The sequence below is a fragment of the Garra rufa genome, chromosome 9 (genome assembly GCF_049309525.1).
Source record: "Garra rufa chromosome 9, GarRuf1.0, whole genome shotgun sequence".
Lineage (NCBI taxonomy): Eukaryota > Metazoa > Chordata > Actinopteri > Cypriniformes > Cyprinidae > Garra > Garra rufa.
The window spans coordinates 3,018,923-3,043,323 of NC_133369.1; the positions used below are offsets into that span (position 1 = coordinate 3,018,923).

Below are 24,401 nucleotides of genomic sequence, written 5' to 3' on the forward strand. Positions count from 1 at the left end.
GAAATAATATGTGACCCTGGACCACAAAACCAGTTCGAAATTGAGGTTAGGATAAGACAATATTTACATATTCTGCAATCTGAGGGTGCAAAAAAAATTTTTAATATTGTGAAAATCACCTTTAAAGCTGTCCAAATGAAGACCTTAGCAATGCATATTACTAATGAAAAATTAATTTTTGACAGATTTTTGGTAAGAAATGTACAAAATATTTTCATAGAATATTATCTTTACTTAATATCCTAATGATTTTTAGCATAAAAGAAAACCATAATTTTGAACTATACACTGTATTGTTGGCTATTGCTACAAATATACCACTGCTACTTAAGACAATTATTCTGTATTATGGTTAATAGTGAAAAATGTATAAATAAAAGATTAATTATAAGTTTACTAATGCTTTAAGGTTAACCTTTATAGTCTCAAAAGCAGTATTTAAATGTGCAACTTTTTTTTTGTTGCATGTTTATACCATGATTTGCATTTGCTAGAATGTTGTGAGCATGATTAATATTGAGTCTCAAGGGATTGTGGGAGTTTTGACAACAGTTTTGAAGACTCTTGGCTCATTTGAACAATCCATCAATGTAAGTCTACGGGATTTTCCAGTTTAAATCGTAATTTTTAGGAAAAATGTGAGTCTGATCATTTAGAAAAGACATAGCAACTGGAGTCAGACCAGTCTGAAGATCTGACCCAATTTTGGCAGCAGAATAATGTTTACATAGCATTTTTATTAATTCATGCAATGTGGCTAGATAATAATAAAGTATGACTCAGACAATGTTTAAATCAAGTTTATTTTGCAATGACAAAAATACTACGTCTTTGATATAAACAGATGCTACCATCAAGACTTGAACAATTACAAATCCACTTTCAAACACATTTAAACCTTTCAAGAAAAACGTAACACTGCCGCTTTCAGGACAAATGCCAAACAAAGAAATAGGTAAACCCCCCCCATTGTTTTTTCTGCATGCACAGGTCTGATCAATCATTGAAATAAAACCGCTGGTGTTCTGCTCATCTTTGATGATCTATAAAAATAAAGCATCTTTAAACCAACATCAAAGCACGTCTCTTACAAAAAAACCAACAGCAGCTTACAAGCAGGGTGCATTTTTTTTTTTTTTGGGCTCCGATAAGAACCAGAACAAATTCCGTCATGATTAAACAAAGATTGGATGAAAAGCTGCACGATACAGTATTTAAAGCAGTAGTTGACTTTCAGAACAGAAATGTACAGATAATGTACTCACGCCCTTGTCATCCAAGACGTTCATGTCTTTCTTTCTTCAGTCGTAAAGAATTTGTTTTTTGAGTAAAACATTCCAGGATTTCTCTCCATATAGTGGACTTCTATGGTGCCCGCGAGTTTGAACTTCTAAAATGCAGTTTAAAGGCAGCTTCAAAGGGCTCTAAACGATCCCATCCAAGGAAGAAGGGTCGTATCTAGAGCAATGACTGAATATTAAAAAAAAATAATAATAATAATTGGACAATTTGTATACTTTTTAACCTCAAATGCTTATCTTGTCTAGCTCTGTGATTAAAAAGTATAGAAATTGTAAATGCTTTTACAAAATAACCAATTGTTTCGCTAGATAAGACCCTTCTTCATTGGCTGGGATCGTTTAGAGCTCTTTGAAACTGCATTTTGGAAGTTCAAATTCGGGGCACCATAGAAAGTCCACTATATGGAGAGAAATCCTGGAATGTTTTCCTCAAACTTTTTTTTACGACAGAAAGAACATCTTGGATGACTGTCCAGCTCTGTGTGTACTCTGTGTAGAGATTAAAAAGTATATAAATTGTAAATGTTTTTAGAAAATAACCAATCGTTTTGCTAGATAAGACCCTTCTTCCTCAACTGGGATCATTTAGAGCTCTTTGAAGCTGCATTTAACCTGCATTTTGGACGTTCAAACTCTGGGCACCATAGAAGTCCACTATATGGAGAGAAATCCTGAAATGCTTTCCTTAAAAAACGATTTCTTTGTGACAGAAGAAAGCATCTCAACATCTTAGAGGAGAAGTTCAGTCCCAGGACAAAAATTTACTGATAATGTACTCACCCCTTTGTCATTCAAGATGTTCATGTCTTCCTTCTTCAGTTGTAAAAATTTTTTTTTAAGGAAACCATTTCAGGATTTCTCTCCATATAGTGGACTTCTATGGTGCCCTGAGTTTGAACGTCCAAAATGCAGGTTAAATGCAGCTTCAAAGAGCTCTAAATGATCCCAGTTGAGGAAGAAGGGTCTTATCTAGCAAAAAGATTGGTTATTTTCTAAAAACATTTACAATTTATATACTTTTTAATCTCTACACAGAGTACACACAGATCTACACAAGACGAGCATTTGAGGTTAAAAAGTATACAAATTGTAATTTTTTTCTTTCTTTTTTTAAATAACCAATCGTTTTGCTAGATAAGACCTTTCTGTCCTCGGCTGGGATCATTTAGAGCCCTTTGAAGCTGCATTTTGGCAGTTCAAACTTGGGGCACCATAGAAGTCCACTATATGGAGAGAAATCCTGAATTCCTCAAAAAACACTATTTCTTTACAACTGATTAAAGAAAGACATTAACATCTTGGATGACGAGGAGGTGAGTACATTATCTGTACTTATTTTTGTTCTGAAAGTCAACTACTGCTTTAAAAGCAGAGCCGTTGCTAGCGGCCTCCAGACTTGTGTCCGGCCCAGGATCTGGAGCGTGAGCGGGAACGGGACGGCGAGCGGGAGGCCGAATGCCCGCGGGGTTCTTCCTCACGAGATCCGGCTGACGCCTGCAGCTCTTCTGTGGGCGGACTGACCGATCTGGAGCGGGAGCGAGAACGCCGGCTCTTGGATTTGTATTTTGAGTCGCGGGACGGAGATCGAGAGGTCGATCGGTGGCGTCTGCGGCCGTGATCACGTGATCGGTGTCTGAAAACAACATGATTTACTGACAAACATCTGTGCGAACAAGATAATGTAGTGTTGTTTTAACAGCAGTAATTTTAGTTGAGTGCAATAAAGCTTTACAAAAAGAAACATGAAAGCTCTGGATCTAAATGCTCTGAATTTTACCTGTCGTTCTCACGACTTCTGCTCCTTCGGTGTCTGCCGTGCGACCGAGAGCTGTTCACAAACATCAAATGCATCAATGTGAAAAACTGTTTTATTATATAATAATACATTAGTTTATGCAATTAAAATTGTTTCCCTTCATTTTTAATATATTTTTTTAATGTTAAAAAAGATTAAGTAAAATTAAAAAGTGTATTTAACTATTATGGAATGGTTTATGCATATGGTAAAGAAAATCCTAATGTGCATTAAAAATGAGTTTAATATATATTTCTTTGAAATAAAAACATTAAATCAATATTTAGTTAATTTAGCTTTTTTTTTTTCCAAATAATTTTTTAAAATATGTTTAAATATTTTGAAAATGACATGCCATAAAATAAGAACTGATTATGATTTTTATAAATTACACATCAAGTTCAATATTTAAATTTGTTTTATAATGAGTTAATTTTATTATCCTAAAAATAAAAATAAATTCTAAACTTAAGCTATGGTATTTTTATATATACACATCTTTAATAAATATGTTAAAGAAAATAAACATAATGATTATGATTTTTTTTTTAAATATTCTAAAAATTATTATAGAAAAAAATTAAATAAAAAAAAGTCATTATTTAGTTAAAGTTTAATTATTGTAAAACTAAAAATAAATTCTAAACTTAAGCTATGGTAGTTATGTCAAAGAAAATGAAAATAACATGCTGTAAAATAAGAAATGATTATGAATTTAATATATATTTTAAAAGTAAACAAAAATTTAACCATTGAGCTTATGTATATGTTAAACGATTAATAATGAATAATGATTCTGAAATACAATTTTAAATTATAATTATATATATATATATATATATCAAGTTAAATAAGTTTAATACACATTTCTTTGAAAATATTCTGACAAATTCTAAACTTTTACTATGGTAGTTTATGTAAATATAATAATCAGTGAATTAAGAACTGCTTAGGGTGATTTTTTTTATAATTAAATACATGAAAATTAATTTTTAAATAAGTAAAAAAAAAATTAAATACAATTGTAATATATATAAATAAGTTTAATATATTTCTTTCGGGTAAAAAAAAAATCAATATTTAGTTAAAGTATTATATAGTAATATCATATATGAAATAAATTATAATTTCTAAACTACAATAAGAGTGAAAGTGCATTGTGTTTCATTGTCTTTGTATGAGGGTCAAAAGAAATGCACAAAAGTGATTTTATGTCCACAGAAAGCACATTGAATCATATGGTACTTACTCTCTAGGGCTTCCTGATCTGCGTGCGCGGCGTTCGTATGAAGGACTGCGAGATCTGCTTCTGCCGTAACTGCGGCTGCGTGAGCGTCTGCGCCGGCCGTCGCGCTCATAGTCGTCGTAACGCGAGTCGCTGCGAGGAGAATGTTTCTCTTTGGATTTCATCTGACCGGGAGCTGCACAACACAACACAAATCACAAACACAAATGCATGCAATTCAATATTTCATTAATTTTTTTATATAATATTTTACAAATTTCAGTTAAACATTTAAATGCATTTCAAAATTGCAACTTAAAAAATTTAATAAACACTAAAAACATATAAAAGCTAAAATTTAAAGCAAAATATTTTTTTATTGAAAAATAAATTTATTTTTTAAAAAATAATAAAATGACAAAAGTACAACTAAATTTCTAAAAACATAAAACTAAAATTATACACAAAATAAAATCTTAAAATATTGAATATTTTTTAAATATTAACATTCAAGCACTAGGAAATTACTAAGAAACTACAACTAAAAATCTAAAAAAATAAAACTTAAGACAACTAAGACTAAAAATATCTAAAAGCTAAAATTGAAAAACAATTAAAAAAAATTAAATAATAAAATGACAAACGCACAAGTAAATTGCAAAAATAAAACTCAAAATATAAAAAAGCTTAATAAAATATTAAATACAGAATATTTTATAAACAATATTAATAACCACTAAAAGCACTAAAATTAATAAAAACAAATACTAAAAATGCCAAAAGAAAACATTAAATAATAATGAACACTAAAAATACAATAATTCAAAAACATAAATAAAATAAAACTAAAATTTATTTAAATTATTAAAATAAATTAAATATTTTTTACATTTAAAAAGCCAAGTAAATTACAAAAAAACTAAAACTGAAAATATAAAAAATAAAAGTCAATGAATTATTAAATTAATATTTTATATTTTATAAAATATTAATAACCACTAGAAGCACTAAAACGAATAAAATTAATACTAAAAAAGAAAACTTAAATTATTAATAATAATAATAAAAACAAAAACATGATTTGCTAAAAATAAAAAAAAATCTTAATACACAACCCTAACCCACACTAACAAAAAATATATAAAAGCTAAATTTGAAAAACATTAAACAAATAATTTTTTATTAAAAAATAAAATGACATTTTTAAAAAATTAAAATGACAAAAGCACATTTACAAAAAACTAAAAATATAAAAAATAAAAGCTAATTAATTAAATACATATTTCATAACATATTAATAACCACTAGAAGCACTAAAATGAATTAAACTACTAAAATAAAATAAAAATTAAAAAAAGTGTACAAAACCAGCATCATACTCTTCCTGTCTCCTTGAGCAAACTGGATCTCAATCTGCCGTCCACAGATCCACTTCCTGTCCAGGTTATGCAGCGCATCCTCTGCGTCACGAACGTCCTCAAACATGCTGATGAGGTTAAGGCTTTGCATTTTTACTAATCTGACACATTCATATGACACAAACTGAGCTCACCAACTCAATATTCACCAAAAACATCACAGAGCATAAAGAAAAACACAAATAATCATCTCAATCAAGTGTGATAAACGGCAACAGGGGAAGGTGTTGGATGAAATTATGCTCAAATTATGAAGAAAAAAAAATTATTAAATTTTCCAAGGATATGTAGGGCATTTCTTCAACTACAGGCACTTCTGTATGAAGAAAAAATAAAAATAAAAAAACAACGGACAATATGGTCCTGTTTCAAAAATATTATCAAATTTTTGGTGCAAAAAAAAAGATTTAACTGTATTCATTTATTTATATTTAACTATTTGCTTTGTGTGTGTGTTTTATAGAAATATAGAAAATAAAAGCTTAATAAAAAAATAAAAATATCATAACATAGTAATAAACTAAAAGCACTAAAATTGTCTAAATAAAATAAAAAATGAATACTAAAATATTATATTATATTAATAATATAAATAAAACAGCAAAAATAAAACCACAACAAAATTACTCAAAAATATACTCATATTAAAACACTAAAATTACTAACTAGTAATTTAATAAATAAATAAAAGCTTAAATTAATTTGAATTAAAAAAAATAAATATTAAATATTTTTAAATTACATTTAATACTAATAATACACGACAAAAGAATACGAAACCGAAAATATACATAATAAAAGCTTAACTGATCAATTATTAAATAAATATATTATCAAATTTTAATAACCACTAGAAGCACTAAAACCAATAAAATAAATACTAAAATAAACATAATTTAAGATAATGATAATACCCGTAGTTAAAAATTACAACACAACTGCTATAAAAAAATTCAATAATTATAATAAACACTAAAAATACTAATGAAAATACATAAGTTAAAAATTTTAATATGTTTTTAAAATATTAACATTTAAAATAATTTACAAAAATGGCAAAGGACACCCAAAAATAATAAACACTACCGACTAAAAATATATTAAAGCTAAAATTGAAAAACATTACAAATAATAACGAAATGACAAAAGTAGTAAAGTACTAAAAAAAATATAAAAAAAACTTAACAAATAAACAAATTAAAATAACACATTTTTAAATAAATATTTCATATTGTATAAAATATTAATAAGCACTAGAAGCAATAAAATTAATTAATACTAAATTAAATAAAACTTAGACCAATTAAAATAATAATTAATCCGAAGTAAAACAACATTACTATAGAAAAATACTAACTAGAAATATATAAAAGACAAGACAACAAAAGACAACAAAATTGCTAAAATAAAAAATAATAATAAACACTACAAATACTAAGTAAAAATATATAATTTTATTATTTAAAGAAAAGTAATATTTATTTTTATGTGAAAAAATAAATATTACATTTCTTTAAATAATAAAATTGCAAAAGCACAAGTACATTACAAAATAAAGCAAAAAATTATATACAAAATAAAAGAGAATTTTATTAAATATTAATAACCACTAGAAGCACTAAAATCAAATTAATACTCATAAATAAAACTTAGATAAAGTAAAATAATAATAATAAATCCCAAGTCAACAAAATTACTAAAGAAAAAAAAAATCAGAAAAACAATAAAGACTTAAAAATACTAACTAAAAATATATAAAAAGCTAAAACTGAAAAACAAACATATATTTTATATAAATAAAAAAATAAATAACTAATGAAAACTAAAACTATAAAAATCGAAGCTTAAACAAAATATTAAATATTTAAACACTAGAAGCACTAAAATTTGTAAAATAAATGTATATTGAAATAAATACATTTAATAATAATAAAAATGCCTAATTAAATGTACTACAATTAAAAATGTATTAAAATTAAATAAATTACTAAATAATATCAAAAATATAAATAAACACTAAAAATTCTAACTAGAAATATATAAAAGCTAAAATTAAACGTTTTTTTTTTACATTTTTATTAAAATTAAATAAAAAATGCCAGAAGCACAAAGAAATTACTAAAAACCAAAACTATAAAAATCAACGCTTAATAAAACAATTAAATAATTATTTAAACACTAGAAGCACTAAAATTTGTAAAATAAATGTATATTGAAATAAATACATTTAATAATAATAAAAATGCCTAATTAAATGTACTACAATTAAAAATGTATTAAAATTAAATCAAATTACTAAATAAAATGATCAAAAATATTAATAAACACTAAAAATACTAACTAGAAATATATAAATGCTCAAACTGAAAATAAAATAAATTAAAACATTTTTATTAAAATTATATATATAAAAAGCACAACTAAATTACTAAAAACTAAAACTGAAAACCAAAGCTTAATAAACTAATTAAATAATTATTTAAGCACTAAAATTTGCAAAATAAATGTATACTGAAATAAATACATTTAAAATAATAAAAATGCCTAATTAAATGAAAAAACTAGAACTATATAAAAGCTAAATAAAAAAATTTAAACATTGTTTTAAAAAAAATTAATATTTAAAATAATAAATTAATGACAAGCAAATTACTAAACTAAAAATCAAAGCTTAATAAACAAATTAACTTTTTAAACACTAGAAGCACTAAAATGAATAAATGTATACTGAAATAAATACATTTAATAATAATAAAAATGCCTAATTAAATGAAAAAACTAAAACTATATAAAAGCTAAAAAAAATTAAACATTGTTTTAAAAAAATATGAATATTTAAAATAATAAATGAATGACACAAGCAAATTACTAAACTAAAAATCAAAGCTTAATAAACAAATTAACTTCTTAAACACTAGAAGCACTAAAATGAATAAATGTATACTGAAATAAATACATTTAATAAAAATAAAAATGCCTAATTAAATGTACTACAGTTAAAAAGGAATTAAAATTACTCAATAAAATGATCAAAAATATTAATAAACACCACAAAATACCAACTAGAAATATATAAAAGCTAAAACTGAAAAAAAAAAAAAAAATTTTTTTTTATTAAAATTAAATAAATATGAATATTAAAACTAAATAAATGACTAAAAATTAAAACTATAAAAATCAAAGCTTAATAAACCAGTTATTAAATAATTATTTAAACACCAGAAGCGCTAAAATGACTAACCGGACATGAATTAAATCTAAATATTAAGTGAGTTGAGAAAGTTCCTGTAGTTCAAGAAAAGCCCACAGATGTTGAAGTGGACAGGAGCGAATCAAAGGGAAAGAAATGATGGATTGTAAAACTGCCTTTGATCACGTACAGAAATCATGTGCGCTATAATGGTAGGATACAGCATTAAAACGGGTTACCTTTAACATGCTTGACCTTTGACCTTCAGCTTGACCTTTATTGTCTTTAACCGCCTCCGAGAAGGACTTGGGGATGTCTTTGCCCAATAAGCTTTAGTCTTTTCCTCTTTCTTTGGTCAGACCGAGGCCTTGACTCCAATTTTGGTCCCCTTTGAATCTTCAAGCTTTAACTCTCTCTTTATTGTCTTTGTCTTGAATCTACTCTACATCGGCTCTTTTAAATATTCTTTGAAGGGAAGGTCTCCAGAACTGTATGTCTTTACATTTTCTGAGACAACAACAGAGGAAATATCGGTTAGGAGACAAACATCGGACATGTCCACACCCATTCAAGCTTTAAAGAGACGTCACACCCAAAAAAATCACAGCTTTAGTCACCATTCACTTCCATTATATGGAAAAGAGCAGCTTGGACATTCGGCTCAGTATCTCTTTTTGGCTTCCACGAGAGGAAATGCTTGAATTTTTGGATGAAACGTCTCTTTAAAGGTTCACAATATTTACTTTCTTTTACTACAAAGGATATTGTACGTATGCAAATCCTCTTGGTCGGCGTGAATAGAAGTCAACGGGAATGTAGACATCTACTATAGGTCCGTAACGACCAAACTCACGACGCAAATCCTCTGGCCTAAAGTACCATGAGATGACAGGACATTCATTTGTCTGTCTGAGAGCCTTTCCCAGAGTGCTTAGAGGAAAATAACGTGATGTAAGATGGCACTGAAGCTCTCATATTCGCTTCTGCCCGAGCCACAAGGCAGTGTGAGAAAAAAAATAATAATCATGCTTTATTATCAAATTCATGAACTAAACGACCCATAATCCTGAAGAGATTTGCCAATCCAATTTATTTGGCTAACATATATAATTCTCATTTAGTTTAAGTTTAAGCATTAAAATGGGAAATAAATAAATGGAAATAAAAATGGAAAAAAATGGAAAGAAAAACCTTAATATTAATATTTTAAAATAATAAAAATACACACAAAATGATTCAAAAAAAGAGAGAAAACAAAAATAAAGCCTTAAACAAATTATATAATTGATATTAAAATAAATAAAAAAGAAAAATGAGCTCATGAGCTTAATGAACAAGTTAAAATAAATAAAAAATACATTTTAAATGTAAAAAATAAATTCCATAAATTAAATAAAATCTTAAATATTACATTTCCAAATATTCATTGTTTTCAAATATTTAGTTTAAGTTGAAACATTAAAATGGGAAATAAATCAATGGGGGAAAAAAATGAAAGAAAAATAAATGAATTAAATCCACACAAAATTATAAAAAAAAAAGAAAACATAAAAATAAAGCCTTAAAAAAGAAAAAAAAATTGAAAATATAAAAATCTTATTAAACAAGTATAAATAAATAAAAACAAAATTTGAAATATAAAAAAATAAATTCTATAAATTAAATAAAATCTCAACAAATATTACATTTCGAAATGTTAATTATTTTCAAATATTTAAATACATAAAAAAAAATAAAATAAATAAAACCCCGAAATATTATCTTTATAAAGAAGGATTTTTATGTAGGTACACAAAAATAAAAAAATAAAAAAAATGAATTTGAAATGTAAAAAATAAAATTCCATTAATTAAATAAATCTCCAAAAATATTACATTTACAAATATTATTTTCAAATAATTACATTTTTGAAACTGTATCTTCATAAAGTAAGATTTATACAGATACATTAATATACATATCTTTTAAAAATAATACAAAACTACAAAAGCAATAAAAATATCTAAAACTGAATATATAAAAGCTTAAAAAACAAGTTATACAAAATAAATAAATTAATAACTTGGAAAGTAAAAATAAAAATCCATTAAATAAAATAAATCTCCAAAAATATATAAATTCCAAATAATTATTATTTTAAAATAAAACAAATTAAATCGCAATATGACCTTTATAAAGAAATATTTATATTGATATACACAATAATATAGATATCTTTTAAAATGATAATTACAAAAGCACTAAAAATAACTTATATATATATATATATATAAATAAATTTAATTAATAAACAAATTCTAAATTAATTTGATTATGAAGAAAAAATAATATAGATATATAATATATAAATAAATATATACCACTTTTATACTGTTATGGAGAAAAAAAATCAGTTTACTTCCATCAAAACTTTTCTTTTTGTATATTAGCTACACTGCTAGATATTACTGAAGATATTTAGGAAAACATACACAGGCATAAATATGACCAGACAATATAAAGAAAACATAACCCATCGAACTTTTGCATGCATGAAGATCTGAAGTAGTTTCGACAAGGATCGATTAAATAAGCACTTCAGACTAACACTGGGTTAAAGACACAGTAATCTGTGAATAAAACAGCATTTTATATTGAGACATTGAAACGCAGTCTGGAATGTCCCTCATTATGTATGCAGCGTTCCTCATTAATATGCATGCATCAAATATCAGCCATAAAAGGAAGAAACCCAATCCTGCTTCAAATACTGCTGCAAATATTAGACTAAAAACATTCAACATATAAAACAAACAAACAGATCTATGTATTTACCATTTAATCCATTTTAACTCTAAGTTAGTGTTTAGTATGATGTACGCGGATCTAAAGCAAAACAAACAACAAAACCCACTCACTATCACACTAGTTTATGAATTTAGCTTTAGATAAGTGTCGAACCATGATGTATTTTAATGCACAAGACACATTTGTTATAGTTAGTGAGATTTTAACCGACGCAAACGCGACCGTTAGCAGCTCGCGCGCAGCGCACTAACTAGTACTCACTAACCACACTAACCTGCTGTCATCGCTGATGTTTCTGATGAACAAAGATGTGTTTGGGGGTCGCATGTATCTCGCCATGATTAAAAAACTGCAACCTTCAGCTCCTCAGACACACACACACGCACACACACAAACAGACGCGCAGCTGAGCTGACGCAGGCCACACTTCAGTTCAATGTGCACGCGTACGCAGTCACGCACGGTCACGCGCATGCGCGTCATGACGTCACCGCCGAGCCGAGACGGAAAGATTTCTAAAGATTTACTTTTAAGGTTTATTTATTAATAATAACATCCAGCAAGATATACCGATTACTTTCAAAGAAATTATTTTAGGACATTATGATTCTGACTCAACTAAAAGCAATGCTTGTTTTGTTATAAACTTTATTTTCTTTGTAAATTTTATATTCATAAATATACATTTTCCAACAACAAACTATTTTTTTTTTTTTTTAAAGAATTTAAAAATGATCTAAATGCTGTTTCGTCACAAAATAAGAAGGCTAGAAGAACTATTCCATTTTGTACTGACTTTTGTAAAATTTAAAATTGATGCTTAGGTCTTACCCTTTTACCCTTTGTTTTTTTCCCATGCTTTTCTCTTGTATCCTTAACACCTCGTTTTCAGTTGACATAATATATATCCCTGTTACTTTGTATATTATGTGCAAACAATCTGTCAACTGTTTCTTGTATTCTTTCTTGCATTAATAATTTAAAAAAAAAAAACTGTCCAGGGAAATAAATAGTTGAAAAAAAAGATTTACTTTTGAATTTTTTTACTGTTGTGAAATGTATACACTACCAGTCAAAAGCAGAACAGTAAAATATTTTTACTATATAAAATAACTGCTTTCTACGTTAATATCTGTTCAAATATAATTTATTCCTGTGATCAAAGCTTAATTTTAAAGCCCACAGGATCCTTCAGAAATTATTCTAATATACTGATTTTCTGTTCAATTTTTTTTTTATTATTAATAATATTTAAAACAGTTGAGTATATATTTTTTTTAGGATTCTATGATGAACAGAAAAATCCAAAGATCAGTATTTATTTGAATTTTTTTTTTTTTTTTTTTTTTTTGAGATATTATACACTACCATTCAAAAGCTTAGATTTAGTAGAATTTTTAATTTTATTTATTTATTTTTTCTGGGAAATAAAATATAGAAACGTATACTTTTATTTAGGAAGGATGCTTTACATCAATCAAAAGTGATGATAAAGACATTTATAATGCTACAAAAGATTGCTATTTCAGATAAATGCTGTTCTTCTGAACTTTCTATTCATTAACGAAACCTGAAAAAATTATACTCTGCTGTTTTCAACAACAATAATAATAATAATAAATGTTTTTTGAGCAGCAAATAAGCATATTAGAATGATTTCTGAAGGATCATGTGACACTGAAGACTGGAGTAATGATGCTGAAAAGTCAGCTTTGGTCACAGGAATAAATTACATTTTAAAATATATTCAAATAGAAATTAATTATTTTAAATAGTAAAAATATATCACAATTTGACAGTTTTTGCTGTACTTTGGATCAAATAAATGCAGGCTTGATGAGCAGTTAATACTTCTTTAAAAAACATTTAAAATCTTATTTTTGTGTAATTCTTTTTATAATAATACAATATTCAAATATATAGTTCAATGTTTTCCCCTACATTTTTTAGGTTTATTTCTATCTTTTAAATTTTTCAGTTTATCCTAAAACACATAATTTGTAAATCTTATTTGTAAAAATGCACCATAAATGATTTTCTTTAATTATTTAGTATTTAATAAAGTACATAGACGCTTGCAATTTGAAATATTTTTATTCAGCAAAAAAGTTGGACTGATTTCTCAGGACAAAATTATTTGATATAAGATTGTCAGATAGGGGAAGGTCATACATATGTTTTATATGTTCAATACTAATTAAAGCAAATTCTGGCCAAATGGATTGATGTTTCTGTATGTTACCATTTACATTTTTGTTCATACTGCAGACAATTTTATGGAAATGTTTAGTAGATTTTTATTTGGTTAAGACTTTAAGGTTTGTTTTTATATATAATTATGACAAATCTAGTCTGCCTATGCCTTCACCTACAAGAATCTGTTATTTATTTACTTACTTGCTGGTTTATTGTGATTTATTTAGTGACTGATGCAATGTATCAAAACACAACACACACTAGTATGATAAACCAGAGCTTTATTTAAATAACTCTTCACATCTTCTTGCTCCTCCTGATCATGGTGGTTCCTCCTACTGTCAGGTTCTGGAAAATATACACCAAGAGACAAGAAAAACATTACCAATGCTCATATTTTACATATTTTTTTCAGAAATGTAAGCTATAAACTCGCAATTCTGAAAAATGAAGTTGCTATTGCGAGTTATAAAGTCAAAATTGCGAGATATAGTCACAATTCTGATTTTTTTGAACAGAATTGCGTTATATAGACACAACTGTAAGAAATAGTCAGAATTGCAAGATAAAAACTAAGAAAAAAGTCAAAATTGCATGATATATAGTCACAATTCTCACTTATATAAACTTGCAATTGTGAGTTACAATATATTATTTTTGATATATATAAACAATTGTGAGAAACAGTCAGAATTGCAAGATAAAAACTCAGAAAAAAAAATCAAAATTGTGAGACATAATCTTGCAATTCTGAAAAATGAAGTCAGAATTGCGTGATATAAACTTGCAATTGCGAGTTATAGAGTCAAAATTGCGAGATATAGTCACAATTCTAACTTTTTTTCTCAGAATTGCTTTATATAGACAATTGTAAGAAATAGTCAGAATTGCAAGATAAAAACTAAGAAAAGTCAAAATTGCGTGATATAAACTTGCAATTCTGAGTTAAGTCAAAATTGCAAGATATAATCACAATTCTGCCTTTTTTTCTCAGAATTGCGTTATATAGACACAATTGTGAGAAATAATCAGAATTGCAAGATAAAAACTAAGAAAAAAGTCAAAATTGCAAGATATAAACTCGCAATTCTGAAAAATGAAGTCAGAAATGCGTGATATAAACTCGCAATTGCGAGTTATAAAGTCAAATACATATATATAGTCACAATTCTGACTTTTTTTCTCAGAATTGCGGTATATAGACAATTGCGAGAAAGTCAGAATTGCAAGATAAAAACTAAGAAAAAAGTCAAAATTGCATGATATAAACTTGCAATTGTGAGTTATAGAGTCAAAATTGCGAGATATAATCACAATTCAGACTTTTTTTCTCAGAATTGCGTTATATAGACACAATCGTGAGAAATAGAATTGCGAGATAAAAACTCTAAGAAAAAAGTCAGAATTGCGTGATATAAACTCGCAATTGCGAGTTATAAAGTTAAAATTGCAAGATATAATCACAATTCTGACTTTTTTTTCTCAGAATTGCGTTATATAGACACAATTTTGAGAAATAGTCCGAACTGCAAGTCAAAATTGTAAGATATAAACTCGCAATTCTGAAAAATGAAGTCAGAATTGCGTGATATAAAGTCGCAATTGCGAAATAATCAGAATTGCAAGATAAAAACTAAGAAAAAAGTCAAAATTGCAAGATATAAACTCGCAATTCTGAAAAATGAAGTCAGAATTGTGTGATATAAACTCGCAATTGCACGTTATAAAGTCAAATACATATATATGGTCACAATTCTGACTTTTTTTCTCAGAATTGCGGTATATAGACAATTGCGAGAAAGTCAGAATTGCAAGATAAAAACTAAGAAAAAAGTCAAAATTGCGTGATATAGTCACAATTCTCATTTATATAAACTTGCAATTGTGAGTTATAAAGTCAAAATTGCAATATATAGTCACAATTCTGACTTATTTTCGTTATATATAAACAATTGTGAGATATAGTCAGAATTGCAAGATAAAAACTCTGAGAAAAAAAAAATCAAAATTGCGAGACAATCTTGCAATTCTGAAAAATGAAGTCAGAATTGCGTGATATAAACTTGCAATTGCGAGTTATAGAGTCAAAATTGCGAGATATAGTCACAATTCTGACTTTTTTCTCAGAACTGCGTTATATAGACGATTGTAAGAAATAGTCAGAATTTCAAGATAAAAACTAAGAAAAAAGTCAAAATTGCGTGATATAAACTTGCAATTCTGAGTTATAGAGTCAAAATTGCAAGATACAGTCACAATTCAGACTTTTTTTCTCAGAACTGCGTTATATAGACACAATCGTGAGAAATAGAATTGCGAGATAAAACTCTACGAAAAAAGTCAGAATTGCTTGATATAAACTCGCAATTGCGAGTTATAAAGTTAAAATTGCAAGATATAATCACAATTCTGACTTTTTTTCTCAGAATTGCATTATATAGACACAATTTTGAGAAATAATCAGAATTGCAAGATAAAAACTAAGAAAAAAGTCAAAATTGCAAGATATAAACTCGCAATTCTGAAAAATGAAGTCAGAATTGTGTGATATAAACTCGCAATTGCGAGTTATAAAGTTAAAATTGCAAGATATAATCACAATTCAGACTTTTTTTTCTCAGAATTGCATTATATAGACAAAATTTTGAGAAATAGTCCAAATTGCAAGTCAAAATTGCAAGATATAAACTCGCAATTCTGAAAAATGAAGTCAGAATTGCGTGATATAAACTCGCAATTGCGAGTTATAAAGTCAAATACATATATATGGTCACAATTCTGACTTTTTTTCTCAGAATTGCGGTATATAGACAATTGCGAGAAAGTCAGAATTGCAAGATAAAAACTAAGAAAAAAGTTAAAATTGCGAGATATAGTCACAGTTCGGACTTTTTTTTCTCAGAATTGCGTTATTTATACACACTTGTGAGAAACAGTCAGAATTTCAAGATAAAAACTCAAAGAAAAAGTAAAAATTGCGAGATATAGACCTGCAATTCTGAAAAATGAAGTCAGAATTGTGCGTTATAAAGTAAAATTGCAAGATATAGTCACAATTCTGACTTTTTTCTCAGAATTGTGTTATATAGACAATTGTGAGAAATAGTCAGAATTGCAAGATAAAACTCGTGCTTTATAACAATTGCACGCAATCGCAAGTTATTTCGTCAGTTCTGAGCTCCAGTGAGCAATATGTGCACTAAATTATCAATACAAACCTCAACCATCTCTCCTCCCTTGATCTCCTGGATGTGAGAGAATCGATCAGTTTTACAGACCAGCTTCCCTCCCTCCAGTTTGACAATGCACTGAAACACACAAGAATATAAGCATCATCACGCAGAAAAAAAATACAAATACTTGTAATATTAGCATTTTTTTTTGCATATAATTAAATTATAAATAATTCTAAATAAAATATTTAAAATATTAATACATAAAAAAAATTTAAATATATATTTTATTATAAATTTTTTTTTTTTTAATTAAGAAAAATCTTGATCTATGATGAAACTGAGCATTTGTTTGCAATATCAACTCTTCTTGAACAGTTCAACATCATAAATATAGCTACTATATATTCTACCTTGAGCTTCTTGCCGTCCATGGTGGTGATTTCAGCTTCCTTGCCGATGGTGAAGGAGTTTGTGAGGGTTTTCCCAGGAGTTTTGGATGTGATGGTGAAGTCGTTGCCGCTTTGTTGGATTTCGATCACTGGTTTAACATCCTTGGCCATTTTAATGACATCTTCTGGCAGAGCTGAAGAAATAGAAACACAGATAGTGAGTGACCTACAATCAGGACAGAATTCAAACGAAATGCTTTTCGAAATTGCATCTCAAAAGCATTGCATGCATAAGCAGATTATGAAAATGCATGATGCTTTAGGAAATGCAACCATGATGGTTTCACAAAAACTCACAGACGGCTCTCAGAAACTCCTCGTAGTTCTCCTGCTCGTAAACCTGCCATGTTCCACTGAAGGCCATGTCTGCTGCTGATCCAACGTCTGGCAAGTGAGCTCAAGACAATGTGAAGAGACGTTTATCCCGGAGCGGTACTTATACTCACTTTGAGTTTAATCATTGACGTTCTGGCAGTTTTCCCTTCTGTTTGAACAACCCAGAGTTCGCTAACATCAATTGTGGGGTCATGCATCTCTAAATGTGGCAGCAACTGATTTAGGCATCCAATCTTTCTCAAAAAAAGACCATCACATGGAACGAAATGATGGAATTTAAATAGATTTAGAAATCTGTTAAGTTCAGTGGAGTCAGAGACTTTGTTTTAATTTATTTTTAAGGAAATTAACACTTTTATACATTAATTATGCATTAAATTGATTGGTAATGCAAAGTAATGCTGCTCTTTTGAACTTTGTATTAATCAAAGAATCCTGAAAAATAAAAAATATCATAATTTCCACGAAAACATTGGGCATTGATAATAATCAGAAATTATGCTGAGCAGGAAATCAGCATATGACTTCTGAAAGATCACGTGACACCGAAGACTGGAGTAATGATGGTGAAAATTCAGGTTTGTTCACAGAAATAAATTACATTTTACTATATAATCATGTCGAAACCATCTATTTTAAATTGTAAAAATATATCACAATTTTTTATTTATTTTTTTGATCAAATAAATGCAGGCTTGGTGAGCAGAGGAGACTTCTTTCAAAAACATTACAATCACAATTCTGTGAGATTGATTTAAATGTGTTCAGTGTTGCTGAAAAAACAACAACACTCTTAAGCTGGATGCATAAACAGATTAAGCAAACTATTTCATGAATTCATAAATTAACACACAAGGGACGGATGATAGGATTCATGAGCATCTCTGAGATGCTAGGCGCTCTAAAAAAAGGAATCAATTGCACTAAACTACTAAATGAAAAAACATGATTATATAAAAATAATTCAAAAGTTTACAGAATCTTGCAGAATCTGCAAAATGCCAATTATTTTGGCAAAATAAGCACACAATCACACAAAAAAGCATGGTATTTTTTATTTAGTACTGACCTGAATAAGATATTTTACATAGAAGATGTTTACATATAGTCCACAAGAGAAAACAACAGTTGAACATACACTTGATTCTTAATACTGTGTTGTTACCTGAATGATCCACAGCTGTGTTTTTTGTTTAGTGATAGTTGTTCATGAGTCCCTTGTTTGTCCTGAACAGTTAAACTGTCCGCTGTTCTTTAGAAAAATCTTTCAGGTCCCACAAATTCTTTGGTTTTTCAGCATTTTTGTGTGTTTGAACTCTTTCCAGCAATGACTGTATGATTTTAAGATCCATCTTTATACACTGAGGACAGCTGAGGGACTCATATGCAACTATTACAGAAGGTTCAAACACTCACTGATGCTCCAGAAGGACAAACATGCATTGAGAGTCGGGGGTGAAAACTTTTGAATAGAATAAAGATATGTACATGTTTCTTATTTTGCCTAAATATATATATATATTAATTTAGTATTGTCCTTCATAAGCTATAGAAGATAGTTAGATGTTTCCCAGAAGACAAAATAAGTTAAATTTACCCTAATCTTCAAATTCCAAAAGTTTCACCCCCAGCTCTTAATGGATGGTTTTCCTTCTGGAGCATCAGTGAGTGTTTGAACCTTCTGTAATAGTTTCATATGAGTCCCTCAGTTGTCCTCAGTGTGAAAAGATGGATCTCAAAATCATACAGTCATTGTTGAAAAGAGTTCAAACACACAAAAATGCTGAAAAACCAAAGAATTTGTGGGACATTTTCTGAATAACAGCAGGCAGTTTAACTGTAAACAAAAAAAATCTAAGATAACTAGATTAAAGTCGTAATATTACGAGAATAAAATTGAATTATTGCGAGAATAAAATTGAATTATTACGAGAATAAAGTCGAAATTACGAGAATAAAGTCAAAATATTTTTAGAATAAAGTCAAAATATTTTTAGAATAAAGTCAAAATATTTTTAGAATAAAGTCGAAATGTTTTAAGAATAAAGTCAAAATATTTTTAGAATAAAGTCAAAATATTTTTAGAATAAAGTCAAAATGTTTCAAGAATAGTCAAAATATTACGAGAATAAAGTCAAAATTCTACACGAATAAAGTCCAAATGTTTCAAGAATAAAGTTGAAATACTACGAGAATAAAGTCAAAATATTTCAAAAATAAAGTTGAAATACTACGAGAATAAAGTCAAAATATTTTTAGAATAAAGTCGAAATGTTTTAAGAATAAAGTCAAAATATTTTTTGAATAAAGTCAAAATATTACAAGAATAAAGTCAAAACTTTTTGAGAATAAAGTTGAAAGATTTCCGACTTTTTTCTTATCATTTCGACTATTTTCGAAATGTTTCAACTTTATTCTCTTAGTATTTTGACTTTATTCTTGTAATTCTTGGACTCATGAACAACTATAACTAAACAAAAACACAGCTGTGGATCATTCAGGTAACAACACAGTATTAAGAATCAAGTTTATGTAAACTTTTAAACAGGGTCATTTTCCTAAATTCAACTATTATTTTCTCTTGTGGACTATGTGTAAACACATTTTATGTGAAATATCTTATTTGGGTCAGTGCTAAATGAAAAAATAAAATGCATTTTGCATGATCTCTGTGATTTTGTACACTTTTGACCTCAACTGTATATAAATCTATACATATAAAATGACAAAGCATCAAGATTTTTAATCTAACACTGCTCAAAACTACAAAGTTAAAAGAGGAGATGCACTCTGTGTTATCAACAAGCCAAAAAAAGAAAAACAAACATGACAACACCAGTGCAAATAATGCAAGAGACACGATTTGCACGAATTATTCAAGTTGCACGCAGAGTTTAGCAACCTACAATTTGGGAGTGATGTGGCACAGAAAACTAACAAGAAAAAATAAAAACAGCACTTCACGTCAAAAAAAGTTGCCAAATCCTGGTCTAGATTTTTCTCTCACTATGTTTTATAAAAGCAACCCGTTGAAATATTATCCTGTTTAAACACATGAGGGGTGAATAACCCTCTGGACTGTGGAGTTTGCTTTCTATCGGTTCAAAAGAATCACCCTCGGGTTGCATAATGATATTTGAAACGGGCCTCGATCTCTCTATTATGAAATATCAGCAGATAAAACGCATCCATCCATCCATATACAGGCATACAAATCGATCGTGTCCCTATTATAATGCAGCTGGAAAGCGAGTTCAGTCTATTTGATCAAAGTCTGCTGCACACTCTTATTACCTGACGCTCAATTTAGTAAAAACCGAACAAAGAGAGAGAAAAAGGTTTCATTTGCACTTTATTTTATTTTCTAAGTGGCACAATATGAAGCAGAGGAAACAAACCATGAATCAAATCAACTCAGGCTTCAGACTTTTAGGACGCTGACCCTCAGGACATTGCTCTCGAAAGCACCATTAAAGGAACCGCTCACTCCAAAATGAAAATTAGCTATGCATTAGCAAATGTCCTCACCCTGAGGTCATACAAGATGCAGATGAGTTTGTTTCTTCATCAGATTTGTAGAAGTGTAGTAGTACAACACTTGCTCACCAATGGACGACGACGTTTTAGTGTTACGTTAAAAAAAACTAAGATTACGAGATTAAAGTTGAAATATTATGAGATTAAAATGTAAATATTATGAGAATAAAGTCGAAATATTTTTGGAATTATGTCATAATATTACGAGAATAAAGTCAAAGTATTCCGAGAATGAAGCCAAAATATTTCGAAAAAAAGTCAAAATACTATTAGAATAATAAATTATTGTGATGTTTTTATCAACTCATTGTAATGGCATTCATTCACATCCATTTGTAGGATGGTGCTTTAGTGCCACGTAAAAAAAAAAAAAAAATCTAGATTACTAGATTAAAGTCGTAATATTACGAGAATAAAGTTCAATTATTACAAGAGTAAAGTCAGAATATTACGACAAAAAAGTTAAAATTCCGAGAATAAAGTCAAAATATTTGGAAAATAAAGTCAAAATATTACGAGAATAAAGTTGAATTATTATGAGAATAAAGTTGAATTATTACAAGAATAAAGTTAAAATATTACGACAATAAATTTGAAATTACAAGAATAAAGTCAAAATATTTAGAAAATAAAGTTGAATTATTACAAGAATAAAGTTAAAATATTTGGAAAATAAAGTCAAAATATTTGGAAAATAAAGTCAAAATATTATGAGAATAAAGTCCAAATATTTTTTGAATAAAGTCAAAATATTACAAGAACAAAGTCGAAATGTTTTGAGAATAAAGTTGAAATACTACAAGAATGAAGTTTTTTCTTATAATTTCGACTATTTTCGAAATATTTAAACTTTATTCTCGGTATTTCGACTTTATTCTTGTAGTATTTTGACTTTATTTTTGAAACATTTGGACTTTATTCTCGAAATATTTCGACTTTATTCCGGTAATAATTCGACTTTATTCTTCAAACATTTTGACTTTATTCCCGTAATAATTCGACTTTATTCTCGTAATATTTTGACTTTATTCTTCAAATATTTTGACTTTATTCTTCAAATATTTTGACTTTATTCCCGTAATAATTCGACTTTATTCTCGTAATATTTTGACTTTATTCTCCAAATATTTTGACTTTATTCCCGTAATAATTCGACTTTATTCTCGTAATATTTTGACTTTATTCTCCAAATATTTTGACTTTATTCTCGTAATATTTTGACTTTATTCTCCAAATATTTTGACTTTATTCCCGTAATAATTCGACTTTATTCTCGTAATATTTTGAATTTATTCTCCAAATATTTTGACTTTATTCCCGTAATAATTCGACTTTATTCTCGTAATATTTTGACTTTATTCTCCAAATATTTTGACTTTATTCCCGTAATAATTCGACTTTATTCTCGTAATATTTTGACTTTATTCTCCAAATATTTTGACTTTATTCTCGTAATAATTCGCCTTTATTCTCGTAATATTTTGACTTTATTCTCCAAATATTTTGACTTTATTCTTAAAATATTTCAACTTTATTCTTAAAATATTTTGACTTTATTCTCGTAATATTTTGACTTTATTCTTCAAATATTTCAACTTTATTCTCATAATATTTTGACTTTATTCTTCAAATATTTCGACTTTATTCTCATAATATTATGACTTTAATCTTGTAATCTTAGATTTTTTTTTTACGTGGCACTAAAACACTGTCGTACCAATGGATGTGAATGGGTGCCGTCAGAATGAAAGTCCAAACAGTTGATAAAAATACCACAATAATCCACACCACTCCAGTCCATCAGTTAACATCTTGAGAAGACAAAAGCTGAAACAAACCCATCTTTAAGACCTTTTTCTTAACATACAGTTAAAAACTCCATAATCCATAATAACACTTCCTTCAGTGGAAAAAAAAGTGTTCTGGTCTGAATCAGTAGAGTGATCTGCACAGATCAAATACTATTTACAAGCCAAAACAGCTCTAAACAATTACGTTGCTAGATTTTGTTGTGAGAGACAAGAGGAGATGGACTTAAATATTGTTTATGGACCCATATTTTAGTTAAAAATGTCTTAATGATGGATTTGTTTCTTACAAACACGCAGATTTTTCTCTTCTCAAGATGTTAACTGATGGACTGGAGTGGTGTGGATTACTTGTGGATTATTGTGATGCTTTTATCAGCTGTTTGGACTCTCATTCTGACGGCACCCATTCACATCCATTGGTGAGCAAGTGATGCAATGACACATATTTCTAAATCTGATGAAGAAACAAACTCATCTACATCTTTGATGGCCTGAGAGTGAGTGCATTTTTGACACATGAGCACACGCCACATAAATAAAGCCAAATTATTGCTAACTTTCATAAAAATAGATTCTCCCAGTGGCTTCACTTACATTTGCACTGCATCCGCTCGAGGTTTTTCACCATGTTTATAAACACTGACAGTCACGATGACCGTCTGCGTTCCATGTTTATTGCGCACGAAGATGCTGTAGTTGCCGGAGTCCTCCATGGTCACGTGGTTTATGGTGAGAGTGGAGGATTTATTCTCGTTTTTGATGTTGTACTGGCCGGCGGAGAGGATTTCTCTGTCATTCTTCAGCCAGAACATTTCCGGCACGGGATCGCCGTCAGCAAAACACGTCAGACACAGAGACTAAAGACAAAGAGCATAACTCAGTGGTTGTTTCTAATATGAGGCGAATGAGAGAATCAGGGATAGATGGACGTACCTTGGTCTCCATTATGGCCACCACATCTGGAAGGCCCTTTGTGACTCTGGCTCGATCTGTCAGATGGATGGATTTGATGAAGTGTGTCATGTTTTAAGCAATTGATTTACTGACACAACTAGAACCATGATGGAATACTTACTTTTCTCAGCAAACTCCACTTGCCTGTGAATGAAGAACAAAAAATACAATTATAGAGAGAATTAGACTTTCAACTGAATGTTATTTAGTTTCATGGTCTAAGCTT

At 28.3% G+C, this 24,401-nt stretch overlaps 3 protein-coding genes across 3 annotated transcripts in view; all 3 read right to left on the bottom strand.

Annotated features, from left to right (window-relative positions):
* Positions 1-785: 785 nt before the first annotated feature.
* srsf10a (serine and arginine rich splicing factor 10a) lies at positions 786-12,132 on the bottom strand. The gene is made up of 6 exons (XM_073846788.1): positions 11,991-12,132; positions 9,686-9,799; positions 5,701-5,807; positions 4,346-4,517; positions 3,079-3,129; positions 786-2,934 (listed from the first exon to the last, which is right to left on the bottom strand). The coding sequence occupies exons 1-6, from the start codon at positions 12,053-12,055 to the stop codon at positions 2,682-2,684; spliced, it is 762 nt and encodes a 253-aa protein (XP_073702889.1). The 5' UTR covers positions 12,056-12,132; the 3' UTR covers positions 786-2,681.
* A 2,044-nt stretch (positions 12,133-14,176) lies between these two features.
* LOC141342306 (fatty acid-binding protein 10-A, liver basic) lies at positions 14,177-17,992 on the bottom strand. The gene is made up of 4 exons (XM_073846734.1): positions 17,835-17,992; positions 17,499-17,671; positions 17,131-17,220; positions 14,177-14,260 (listed from the first exon to the last, which is right to left on the bottom strand). Exons 1-4 carry the CDS (start codon positions 17,899-17,901, stop codon positions 14,210-14,212), a joined length of 381 nt encoding a protein of 126 aa, XP_073702835.1. The 5' UTR covers positions 17,902-17,992; the 3' UTR covers positions 14,177-14,209.
* Positions 17,993-22,638: 4,646 nt separating this feature from the next.
* Positions 22,639-24,401, bottom strand: part of LOC141342475 (myomesin-3-like) — an 80,937-nt gene continuing 79,174 nt past the window's right edge. The window contains exons 36-38 of the mRNA XM_073846930.1: positions 24,297-24,319; positions 24,155-24,210; positions 22,639-24,078 (exon numbers count right to left, since the gene is read on the bottom strand). Of these exons, the coding sequence (XP_073703031.1) occupies positions 23,812-24,078; positions 24,155-24,210; positions 24,297-24,319 (346 nt within the window). The 3' untranslated portion in view covers positions 22,639-23,811. The remainder of the gene's footprint in view (positions 24,079-24,154; positions 24,211-24,296; positions 24,320-24,401) is intronic.

What these genes read in the sequence shown, in the direction of transcription:
- LOC141342306 (XM_073846734.1), bottom strand. Translation starts at nt 17,901, where the DNA reads ATGGCCTTCAGTGGAACATGGCAGGTTTACGAGCAGGAGAACTACGAG. An exon ending in GGAGTTTCTGAGAGCCGTCT is followed by an intron (nt 17,672 to 17,834) that starts GTGAGTTTTTGT and finishes CTATTTCTTCAG; the next exon opens with CTCTGCCAGAAGATGTCATT. An exon ending in AGGGAGGAGAGATGGTTGAG is followed by an intron (nt 14,261 to 17,130) that starts GTTTGTATTGAT and finishes TATATTTTCCAG; the next exon opens with AACCTGACAGTAGGAGGAAC.
- srsf10a (XM_073846788.1), bottom strand. Translation starts at nt 12,055, where the DNA reads ATGGCGAGATACATGCGACCCCCAAACACATCTTTGTTCATCAGAAAC. An exon ending in AGATCAGGAAGCCCTAGAGA is followed by an intron (nt 3,130 to 4,345) that starts GTAAGTACCATA and finishes GTTTGTGAACAG; the next exon opens with CTCTCGGTCGCACGGCAGAC. An exon ending in AGAAGTCGTGAGAACGACAG is followed by an intron (nt 2,935 to 3,078) that starts GTAAAATTCAGA and finishes TGTTGTTTTCAG; the next exon opens with ACACCGATCACGTGATCACG.